Source organism: Nannobrachium achirus (genome assembly GCF_963921795.1).
Source record: "Nannobrachium achirus genome assembly, chromosome: 4".
Taxonomy (NCBI): Eukaryota; Metazoa; Chordata; class Actinopteri; order Myctophiformes; family Myctophidae; genus Nannobrachium; species Nannobrachium achirus.
Window position 1 is genome coordinate 52,157,244 of NC_137813.1, and position 12,622 is coordinate 52,169,865.

The 12,622-nt window shown below is 42.7% G+C and overlaps 1 protein-coding gene across 1 annotated transcript; it reads left to right on the forward strand.

Annotated features, from left to right (window-relative positions):
* Positions 1 to 1,896: 1,896 nt before the first annotated feature.
* On the forward strand, positions 1,897 to 8,966 carry LOC308282990 (scavenger receptor cysteine-rich domain-containing group B protein-like; the record flags this gene model as incomplete). The annotated part of the gene is made up of 8 exons (XM_080723377.1): positions 1,897 to 1,987; positions 4,707 to 5,663; positions 5,894 to 6,205; positions 7,180 to 7,323; positions 7,764 to 7,878; positions 8,110 to 8,178; positions 8,465 to 8,533; positions 8,672 to 8,966. The coding sequence occupies 8 exons, from the start codon at positions 1,897 to 1,899 to the stop codon at positions 8,964 to 8,966; spliced, it is 2,052 nt and encodes a 683-aa protein (XP_080579503.1).
* Between the last annotated feature and the right edge of the window lie 3,656 nt (positions 8,967 to 12,622).

Sequence of the window (12,622 nt, forward strand, 5' to 3'; positions counted from 1 at the left end):
AATCGGTTGCTTTTTGATATTAGTTTGCATGCATTTTAAGGAAAACGTTATAATCTATTCTAAACAATCATAGCGTGAATTGAGAGAAAACTCACAAATATTCCAAAGGAATTGTTTTTTGTTGTAATTTAGCTTTTGGTTTATTGTTGCCATTGCTTTTGCACACTTTAACATGGAGGTCAGTCCTGGCCTGTACGTACATTATACTATGGATTCTTTATATTATGCCCGGTTTGTTTTTGATGACTGTCAACGTCAAACAACTCAACATCTCAATATGATAGTTTGACCACCATAATTCCTCAATATATTTATGTATTCATTTAGTTTTTAAGACATATCTACTGTACAGTGATTGAAATGACAGTAGATTATATGTCAAAAGGTTATTTGACTGCTTCTGAATCCAGCTTGCTTCAAATCTCCCATTGCTCAATAGGCACTTACGGTAGGTATAATGCCCAAATTGGGCTTGCATTGTAATCTGGCTCAATAAAGAGGAAGTCTCAAAATAATACCTGGTTTCCTGCACAGTTGCTATAGAAGTGACCTCACTACAATATAAAAAACCTCACTTCTTCCTAGTTTAGTCTTCACCTTCATTTGGAGACTGAAAGAGAAGACCCTTTCAACGTATCTCTGCACCATGGGACCCTTAATATGGAGAGAAATCCTGTATTTGTACATGAGTGAGTGCCAGGTTTTATTATTCTATCAATTGATGTATGTATTAATATATAGAAAATAAAGGTATGACTAGGTGTGTTCTTCTCACTTACAGATCATTATAGTTTCTATTTGAATGAAGTGAGGGCTCCTTCGTAACATTCTAGGTCAATTTATGATAGTATAGTGACTGGTATTGAAATCATCATTAGTTCATCATTATGTATGAATATTTACTGCATGGTCAGAGCCCAGCACAGTGTTGTCTGCTGTAAGATAGATCCCAGTAATGTACGATGCTTCCTGGGCACTGAGCAGAGACGGACGGGGTGAGCATCCTCTAATCGCAATTATTTGAGACAATCACAATTATTTTTTTGCATAATTGTCATAATCACTTCCATGTAAAAAGAAATCATATTGTATATCTTCAAACATTTTCAAGAATAATGGAAATAGCAGATCTTCAATCTCTGATTGATTGATTGATTGATTGATTGATTGATTGAAGACTTTATTAGACGTTTGCATAGGAAAAGGTACAGTTTCATGACAGAAAAATATCTCTGTCAAGTTATTTGTCATATCTGCCCTGTGCAACTTTTGTTCATGAAGCCTAAACTAAGTCAACAGATTCATAATTCATAATGTTCCAATGTTTCAAGGACAGAAACACAAATAAAAACGTTAATAGCTATCCTGTAAGCCAAATGACGACAATGATGATGTTATGATAACATCCTCCTGTGACTCCAGTGATGTTCAGAACTAGGCCAGATCACAGCCCATATGGGGATGAATTGACGTCGTCATTACCAGGATGTCATATGGACTTGTGGAATATTATTATTGTTTGTAATGTTAGTTGAAATATGAGCATGTAAGGTTATATTCTGGGTCATATCTGACTAGTGATGATATTTATCTGGCCTTGATTGGACCCTCTTTGATTAATCCAGGACGTCCGTTTTCGTGGGCAGGATTTATGTTGGTTGAAATCTGGTGATATTCTAGGCCAGAGCATGGTTTGACTTGATCTGGCCCCAATCAAGACGAGACGTCAATGATTGGTCCAGGTCCTGACCGTACTTGCTGGCTGGGACCTGGGTATTATTTGAATGACAAATAATGGTCAAGTAAAATGTCATAATGGTGACATAATCGTGCCCTGCAACCAGATAGCTCGGTGGACAGAGACATCCACACTGATGATGGATGCTCACATCTGGGATGTCAGCCAGCAGGTTTGTATGGGTCACAGGCTACACCTATATGGAGGGTCTCCACTTCCTGGACACAGTTTACATCAGTGGTGGAAAAAGTAGGCTACTCAAATCTTTTAATGTAAAAGTATCAATATTGTGAAAGCTCACAATGCATTCCATCGCAACGCATTGTGAGCTTGTAGATCGGCAATTTTCAAATGGCCGAAATGTATATAGTGTAGTAGTGGTATATCTTTTGTAATAATAATCAAAAGCAAACCCTACATGGTAACTGGTAACTAACATTTTCAAATAAGTAAGTACAATAGCTAGGTCTGTTGATGTATCCCCCTGAAGGCCCCACCTGCATGGGCTGCAATGCTGTAGGTTGGCTTCCAATCAATCAGTCAGTCAATCAATAGAAAATAAGTCATTTCATGGGTGAAGTACTCCTTTTAAGACTGCTCAAATTCATCAGTTGGGTGATATTGTATTACCACATTTTGGTCATTAATTAATTGGCATAATAAGCATTATCTACAGCTTTTGATTGGCACCCATCAAAGGCTAAAAAATAATGCTTTAGTAACTCTGATTATGATTATAACTACTGTTAATGAGGTTGTTTTTTCCTCAAGCATGTCTCAAACATGCTTGCGGAAAGAACAGCCTAAAATGTATAGAGCACCACGTCTCAACTAAGCAGCTACTTCTTACAGTATTTGCTCTATATTTTATTATATTCACAATGTTATTGTCACTTGTCTCTCACAAGGTTTAGACATAGCTCAGGCACATCCTCATTATATGCCAAGATATAGGGGATTTTGCTGGCATCGCCCTGCAAACCACTTCCACAGAGAGTAAAGGTGTGAAATGTTTGAAAAGAGGTTATATCTGTAGCATTCATGTTACTTGAATTGTTAGTAAGAAGATTTTAACTTTGAAAAGGGTTACAGTTGACGTAAACTTAGAGTCTATGAGTTCACCTATTTACTCAACTTTGTTGCTTGGAGAGGAGATGTTAAGAAACAGAGTAGCAGGCAATCAGGAACAGACAGGCAAAGATGTTGAGATGATTCCAGGTTTATTGTATAGATGTAGGGAGCCACAGCACAGAGCCGACCATCAGCCTCACGGCGTCCGGCGGAGAAGACACTCCACACAACATTTTGCTCAAGTTTTAAACCCTTTCGGAGTTAGCCGAGACAGCTATTGGCCCATACTTCCAGACATGTTAATTCGGTTGGCATCTCCCTTGAGACTAGATTTAGCATAACCAACTGGTCTTAAACAACAGGTGACCAACACCTCCGTGGGCTACTGGCCCCCAGCTCTTAGATTAACAAAGGGAATGTAAATGATGGTTACACCCTGACGCCTGAATAACTGAGACAGACAGGCAGGCATACAGGCACTGCCACATCAACTCCACTTTTGACTGTAAACCAACATTTGATGAGCTTGTAGACAGTACACAATAATTCACTTCATGGTAATATTTGGATATGGTTTCACAGGATACGACACAGTACCATACAGGAATGCACATTGCTTTACAATTATCCCAGCTGAATCTATGTATGTATCAACATATTTCGAAAAAACTCATGGGTCATTTCTTGACCCAAATCATGGGTCATTTGTGTTAGGTCAAATTTCGGGGTCATTTCTCAGAGCCACAACCCTTCCTTGAGTTATTGGGACATTATTTTGACCCAATTCCAGGGTTGTTCGAGTTAGGTAATATTTATCTGGGGGTGACCCGTTTTTGGGGTTAGTGGTAACCCATATACTTGGGTCAGTGGTCTAGCTTTGGGCCAATCAGGGGACAGGCACCATAAACCTGTTTGCAAAGCATGCTGGGAAAAGCATTTGTCTAGGTTTCCAGAGACATTTTCTAAGCTGTTGGGAGCTAAAAATGCTAAATATGTCATATCCATGTGTCTGTCTCCGCAAGCTGACTGTCATATGTCTGAATTTGATTTGTCAGTATTTGAGCCTAAACCCTAACCGTAAGTGCTTGGCTGCTAGCTTAGGGTTGAGCCCCCTCCCCCAGCTGGTCTGAAAGAGAAGAACTCATGGTAATTTTGAGATTATTTTGTTTATCTTCTCTAAACTATTCTGGTTATAGTATTATCAACATTGTTGCATATATATTTAATTATGCTCTTTTATGTTGATATTACTAAACTTTGAACAAATCATCTGTGAAGAAACCCTGAAACATTTCTGATATTATGTTAATGTCAGATAATATTGGCATTGTCATTCTCCAGACCATGCATATGTAGGTTGTATTCATTTAGCCCACTCAACCTAAAACTTGGGTTATATTGACTACAATCTTGGGTCATTTTAAACAAATAATTTGGTTATTTATTTGACCCAAATTATGGGTCAACATTCATAACCAAATTTCTTGCGTTAAAATAACCAAACTGGGCATCGGTCCCTATTTGACCCGTGAGTTGGATCAAAAATAACCCAAGTTGAGTTGTTTTTGACCCAGCAGTTTTTAGAGTGAAAATGTCACTCACTGGCGATATGAATGAATGTTGACACCAATAGAAAAACATGAAAGTAACTCATGTGTCATGGTCTGTTTTTCCACCTACAGTGTCTGTTATCCTGTATATACCTTCACATGCAGGTAAGGTTATCAGATTTTTTTTAAATGTATATTTCAAAAAAAGTAATTATGACCATATTCATTCAATAATCTTTGACTTGATAGAAGTTGCCAAGATTAGATTAGTTGGATCTTCCTTGTGCTCTGGAAGAGTGGAGATCCTTCATAACAACTACTGCAGATTTTTTTCCTTTCATGTCCAGGTTCAGTGGTGAGGCTGGTGGGTGGTAGTGGACGGTGCTCTGGCAGGGTGGAGGTCTATCACAACAACACCTGGGGAACAGTCTGTGATGACAACTGGGACCTGAAAGATGCTGAGGTGGTTTGCAGAGAGCTGAGCTGTGGGACGGCACTGAGTGCTCCTAGAGATGCCCGTTTTGGCCGAGGGACTGGTCCAATCTGGATGGATGATGTGCGTTGTTCAGGAAGTGAAATGTCTCTAACTCAGTGCCCACACAGTGGATTTGGTGTACATAAATGTGGTCATCATGAGGATGCTGGTGTCGTCTGTTCAGGTAAGAGCAGTGTGGATGTCATGGAACTCATCAGGGATAAATGTTTGTTTAAACATCACAAATTTGTAACACTATTTATTTCGTGTTCAGTGGTGAAACTTGTGAATAGTGGACGGTGCTCTGGAAGAGTGGAGGTCTATCACAACAACAGCTGGGGAGCAGTCTGTGATAACAACTGGGACCTGAAAGATGCTGAGGTGGTTTGCAGAGAGCTGAGCTGTGGGGCGGCACAGAGAGCTCCTGGAGGTGCCCGTTTTGGCCGTGGGACTGGTCCAATCTGGATGGATGATGTGCGTTGTTCAGGAAGTGAAAGGTCTCTAACTCAGTGCCCACACAGTGGATTTGGTGTACATGATTGTAAACACACGAAAGATGCTGGTGTCGTCTGCTCAGGTAAGAGAAGTGTGGATATCAGGGAACTCGTAGCAGAAAAATGTTTGTATAAACATCACAAAGTTGTAACACTATTTATTTCATGTTCAGGTCCAGTGAGGCTGGTGGGTGGTAGTGGACGGTGCTCTGGAAGAGTGGAGGTCTATCACAACAACAGCTGGGGAACAGTCTGTGATGACAACTGGGACCTGAATGATGCTGAGGTGGTTTGCAGAGAGCTGAGCTGTGGGACGGCACAGCGAGCTCCTAGAGGTGCACATTTTGGCAGAGGGACTGGTCCAATCTGGATGGATAATGTGCGTTGTTCAGGAAATGAAAATTATCTAACTGAGTGCCAACACAACACAATTGTACATTATTGTTCTCACCTTGAGGATGCTGGTGTCGTCTGTTCAGGTAAGAGCAGTGAGGATGTCATGGAACTCATAGCAGATAAATGTTTGTTTAAGCATCACAACATTGTAACACTATTTATTGCCCAGGTTTAGTGGAGAGGCTGGTGGGTGGTGGTGGACGCTGCTCTGGAAGAGTGGAGGTCTATCACAACAACAGCTGGGGAACAATCTGTGATGACAACTGGGACCTGAATGATGCTGAGGTGGTTTGCAGAGAGCTGAGCTGTGGGACGGCACAGAGAGCTCCTGGAGGTGCCACTTTTGGCCAAGGGACTGGTCCAATCTGGATGGATGATGTGCGTTGTTCAGGAAGTGAAATGTCTCTAACTCAGTGCCCACACAGAGGATTTGGTAAACATGATTGTAAACACAGCAAGGATGCTGGTGTCGTCTGCTCAGGTAAGAGTGGGTGTTGTGTCACTCATCTCAAATAAATAATTGTGGGCTATATATAAACAATCACAACGGTGCAAAACTATTTCTTTGCTTCTTTCTGTTCAAATCCAGTGGTGAGGCTGGTGGGTGGTAGTGGACGGTGCTCTGGCAGGGTGGAGATCTCTCACAACAACCGCTGGGGAACAGTCTGTGATGACGACTGGGACCTGAAAGATGCTGAGGTGGTTTGTAGAGAGCTGAGCTGTGGGACGGCACAGAGTGCTCCTGGAGGTGCATATTTTGGCAGAGGGACTGGTCCAATCTGGATGGAAAACCTGGGTTGTTCAGGAAGTGAAAGGTCTCTAACTGACTGCCCCCACAGAGGAGTTGGTGTACACAATTGTGGACACGATGAGGATGCTGGTGTCGTCTGTTCAGGTAAAAGTGGATGTCATGTCACAAATCTAAGATAAATGTACAATATATCAAATCACCAGGCTGAGATATCTCTACCAGGCTGAGATAAGATTTTCCTCATGTTTGTGTGGATGTATGACTATGAGTGTGTGTGTGTGTGTGTGTGTGTGTGTGTGTGTGTGTGTGTGTGTGTGTGTGTGTGTGTGAGTGTGTGTGTGTGTGTGTGTGTGTGTGTGTGTGTGTGTGTGTGTGAGTGTGAGTGTGAGTGTGAGTGTGTATGTGTGTGTGTGTGTGTGTGTGTGTGTGTGTGTGTGTGTGTGTGTGTGAGCGTGCGTGCGTGCGTGCGTGCGTGTGTCGCTTGGCTGGTCGGTCGGTCGGTCGGTCGGTCTGGGATTCCTTGCCAACTGCTTCCGTGCCAAACTGTTCACTTACGCAGCCAGTAGGCCAAGGACAGGTCAAACTGACATTTTCAAGTCTTCAAAATACAAATAATTATTTCTCTATTGATATACCTCGTCTCCCGTCCCCCTGTCCCTCCGGAACTTCCATTCCTTCCTTCCTCCCCCTTCCTCTCCCTTCAGGGCCTCAAGCATCTTCTTCTCGTCTGCTAGTGGTTGGTTCTGTAGCAGCTCTGCTCCTCCTGTTAATGCTGCTGGTAATTGGTTGCTGGCTGGTGTTGAGGAGGAAATTCAGAAAGCCTGCAGCCGAGACTAACCAGCTAGCCTGTGAGTAATACTAATTCTATGCACAAGAATGCTACGCACACCAAAGTCCTTATACTGGTTCCGCCGGCTGTGCCGGAAGAATAATCTAAATGGTAGTCTCCAAGAGACGAGGCGAGGTGGCCGGCGCTGGCCGCATAAAGTGACAATACTTTATTTTTGGACGCAGAGTAAACAGAAACCAATGTTAAGTAAAGCTTATATTAGCTGCTCTTACTTTTTCCAATAACAGTTAGGAACACACGCAAGCACACACGCACGCACGCACGCACGCAGCACGCACGCACGCACACACACACACACACACACACACACACACACACACACACACACACTGTTTCTTACAGCGTATTAGGTGCTATAGGAATTGAATGAGATCAAGTTGATTTCATTTAACATAAGACACCAACACTGATATAATGTATCTATTTCTTTCTTCTAAGGTGTGATGAATGCCCACATTACAGAGAGGAGAGGTGGTGATGAAGAAGACGTCAATGCAGAGGTCTCCACCTGTCACCAAGGCACCGATGATGACAGTGATGACTATGAGAACCCGTCAGTACACTGAGGGTTTGAAATTAACCTTCTTTTTTCATTTTAATGAAGGCTTAATGTCTATAACCCTTACACTCTGCAATTTATTTGACTGATATTCTTGACCTGTATTTATTGCTTATTGTGTATTTTAGGTATTTTATCGTTTTTTATTATCATGTTGTATTGGAGCTATTGAATCTGAATCTCCTGTGCTGGTCATTAACGGGTGTCTTCTCATTTCGATCTCAGAGACCCCGTGTCAGAGGTCTCCACCTGTCACCAAGACGCCGAGGATGACAGTGATGACTATGAGAAACCGTCAGTACACTGAGGGTTTGAAATGAACCTTCTTTTTTTCCAAATTTAAAGTTGATTGAAGTTCAAAGTTTATCCCAACATTTCAAGATCATTTTACTGAAGGCTTAATGTCTAAAACCCTTACACTCTGCACTTTATTTTACTGATATTCTTGCCCTGTATTTATTGGTTACTGAATGTTTTAGGTATTGTATTGTTTTTATGATCATGTTATATTCTATTGGAGCTATTGAATATGAATCTCCTGTGCTGGTCATTAACGGGTGTCTTTTCATGTCGATCTCAGAGACCCCGTGGCAGAGGTCTCCACCTGTCACCAAGGCACTGATGATGACAGTGATGACTATGAGAAACCGTCAGTACACTGAGGGTTTGAAATTAACCTTCTTTTTTTCCAAATTTAAAGTTGATTGAAGTTCAAAGTTGATCCCAAAATAATGAAGGACATCAAGCTGAACTAATGCCATCTCATGTCGATCTCACATCATCTCAGAGACCCAGTGGCAGCCAGCAACATGCATCAACACGTCTGCAACCCTGATGAGGAGAATGATGACGTCTATGCTAATTCTGACCCAGAGAAGAGCACCAAAGATCATCCCAACCCTGGAAGCAGAGCAGTGGAGGGCCAGAGTGATGTCACTGATGTCGACTGCGTGGCTACGCGCCTCAGCCCTGGAAGGAGAGCAGTGGAGAGTCCACTGAGTGTTGTCGTTGATGATGAAGACGACTACATAGCCTTTGAACCCTGCGATGAAGATAAGCAGGACAACATCTATGCTAACTGATGACTTGCAGGCTAAGACCATGTTCAACGTAAATGTAATTACGATTCAGTTATAGTCAATTTAAATCTGTTTTACTTCCTGCAGAGAAAGGAGAGACAAGCAAAACAAGACTGTTTTGGAATCCAGGTCCTTATATACCAACTGGCTCAGCCAGTTGAATGTAATGAATTCTATTTAATTTATTGAATAGAATACAACAATCACAGCATGTTTTTATTTTGATGATGATGAAGGACAATTCAGAGGCCTTCACCTGTCACCAAGGCAATGATGATGATGACAGTGATGATGATACTATCTATGCTACTATCTATCTATGCTACCCCAGACATGTTCCCAGACCCCATCCCTAAAAACATTTAGCTGCCAGAGGCGGAGGTACAGTAGTTATCACTTCTCCCATAGACAGGCGGGAAGTGATCACGGGGGTGGTCCTTACCTTACCCCCCCACACACCTTTTCCCCCTACTCTGTTATAGTGTGTTTTATAGTTGCAATGATATTTGAAGGTTTTTTGTTGCTAGTTTGTCTTATGTCTATGAATTCAATACCAAGGACCTCCAACGAAATTAAGATCGCAAGGGCTTTTTTGGGGTGCTCTTTTTAGGCAGAGTGTTTGACTGTACTTGTGCTGTACTATTTTTTGTTTTGACTGCACTTGTACTGTTCTTCATTTTTGTCTAACACAATATTCAATCAAATTCAAAAGTTTTAACTATTTTATAAAGACTATTTGGCTAACGATCATCAACTTTATTTGATTCATGTCAGTTTAGACAAGTGAGAATTCAGTTTCATTCCATATGAAGCAGTTTTAGTTTGGAAAAAATAAAGTAGTTATGATTTTTGGACATATTTCAGACATGCAGAGATTTTGAAACTAAGTGAAAAAAAAAACTGTCCTCACAATGAGTTAAAGAAAATGTGAATTATTTTAAAGCTGACCAAAATAGGCTAGTATAATGTATTTGATGGTGTAAATAGGCTGCTTCTTTGTCATAATCAAATTGAGTTAGAACTCACAACTGGTTTTCGTTGTAAATAATATTGCTTTTTGTTTTGCTGTTGCCATTGCTAGTGCAAACTTTAACATGGAGATACATTTTGGTCCAAAAAAAGTTATTGTTTCATTTTCTTCTCACCCATTTGACCCAGTGCAACGCTTTGATCCTCATGTAAAACTTGGTTATGTTTCATCTTCTAACAGATTATGAAAATACAAAAAGTGTGCTGCATTTCACTGCCCTCTAAAAAGACATATTCTATTATTCCCTTTTGTTCTTTTTATTTCTGCAAGTAATTGTATGGATGTTAAAATATTTTGTGTTCATTTGAATAAAGAGGTATATTGCAGAGAACATTTTTATATATTTATTACTTTATTGGTCATCCGTCCGTCCGTCCGTCCGTCCGTCCGTCCGTCCGTCCGTCCTTCCGTCCATCTTTATCCACTTATCCAGGGTCAGGTTGTGGAGGCAGCATTTCCAGCAGAGAATCCCAGACTTCCATTTCCCTGATGGTCACATTGACTGGGGAATGCCATGGTGTTCCCAGGCCATGGAGAAATAATTCTGTACCTAGTCCTCTATCTGTCCATGGCCTCTCCCCAGTCCTCGATCTGACCAGGGCCTCTCCCTAGTCCTCTATCTGACCATGGCCTCTCCCCAGTCCTCTATCTGTCCATGGCCTCTCCCTAGTCCTCTATCTGTCCATGGCCTCTCCCTAGTCCTCTATCTGTCCATGGCCTCTCCCTAGTCCTCTATCTGTCCATGGCCTCTCCCCAGTCCTCTATCTGACCATGGCCTCTCCCCAGTCCTCTATCTGTCCATGGCCTCTCCCTAGTCCTCTATCTGTCCATGGCCTCTCCCTAGTCCTCTATCTGTCCATGGCCTCTCCCTAGTCCTCTATCTGTCCATGGCCTCTCCCCAGTCCTCTATCTGACCATGGCCTCTCCCCAGTCCTCTATCTGTCCATGGCCTCTCCCTAGTCCTCTATCTGTCCATGGCCTCTCCCTAGTCCTCTATCTGTCCATGGCCTCTCCCTAGTCCTCTATCTGTCCATGGCCTCTCCCCAGTCCTCTATCTGACCATGGCCTCTCCCCAGTCCTCTATCTGTCCATGGCCTCTCCCTAGTCCTCTATCTGTCCATGGCCTCTCCCTAGTCCTCTATCTGTCCATGGCCTCTCCCTAGTCCTCTATCTGTCCATGGCCTCTCCCCAGTCCTCTATCTGACCATGGCCTCTCCCCAGTCCTCTATCTGTCCATGGCCTCTCCCTAGTCCTCTATCTGTCCATGGCCTCTCCCTAGTCCTCTATCTGTCCATGGCCTCTCCCTAGTCCTCTATCTGTCCATGGCCTCTCCCCAGTCCTCTATCTGACCATGGCCTCTCCCCAGTCCTCTATCTGTCCATGGCCTCTCCCTAGTCCTCTATCTGTCCATGGCCTCTCCCTAGTCCTCTATCTGTCCATGGCCTCTCCCTAGTCCTCTATCTGTCCATGGCCTCTCCCTAGTCCTCTATCTGACCATGGCCTCTCCCTAGTCCTCTATCTGTCCATGGCCTCTCCCCAGTCCTCTATCTGTCCATGGCCTCTCCCTAGTCCTCTATCTGTCCATGGCCTCTCCCTAGTCCTCTATCTGTCCATGGCCTCTCCCTAGTCCTCTATCTGACCATGGCCTCTCCCTAGTCCTCTATCTGACCATGGCCTCTCCCTAGTCCTCTATCTGTCCATGGCCTCTCCCTAGTCCTCTATCTGTCCATGGCCTCTCCCTAGTCCTCTATCTGTCCATGGCCTCTCCCTAGTCCTCTATCTGTCCATGGCCTCTCCCCAGTCCTCGATCTGACCAGGGCCTCTCCCTAGTCCTCTATCTGACCATGGCCTCTCCCCAGTCCTCGATCTGTCCATGGCCTCTCCTCAGTCTGGTGTGCCTGAAAACAGTGTTGATTTTCACAGCAAATTTGTGTCATAAAGTCCTTTGAATAGCATTCCATTTAGTTTTATTTAGTCTTAGTCATCGTAGCTTAGTTTTTATTTAGTTCTTATTTGGCTTTCGTTAGTGAATAAAGGTAGTCATCTTTCGATGCAACCAGGAGGAGGCATCATGATGATGATTGTGCGCTGGGGCCTCTCAACAAAAATAGCAGGTCTACAAGCTCATAACGAGTCAAGCTGCAACTTGTTATGAGCTTATAGATCTGCTATCTTCAGTATGTTACAAATACATGCAACAACATAGTCTAGGAAATTAAGTCTATTTTTTGGAAGAATTGTTCAGTTTGTGATACAAGCACCAGATTTTGCACAAAGTTTCCTCTGGACATACTTTTCCCAAAAAGCACGTTAGCCACTCATTTTTTATTTTTAAGGGTTGGGGTCCCATTGACTTTCTATACAGTAAAATAATACAAAAACATAAATCTGCTTCAAGTAGCATATGAGGGGTCAAACTAGGGGTTTTTCATGATCCTGAATCCAATGCAAGCATTTGTTTTGCACAAAAAACATTCCTTGGGCAAAAAATAGCCCCCACAGTGGCCCACACTACTGTGAAAAGTGATGACTCATCACTAAACCATAGTTTCGTGGGCCTTTTTTAGCCCAAGGAATGTTTTTTGTGCAAAACAAATGCTTGCATTGGATTCAGGATCATGAAAAACCC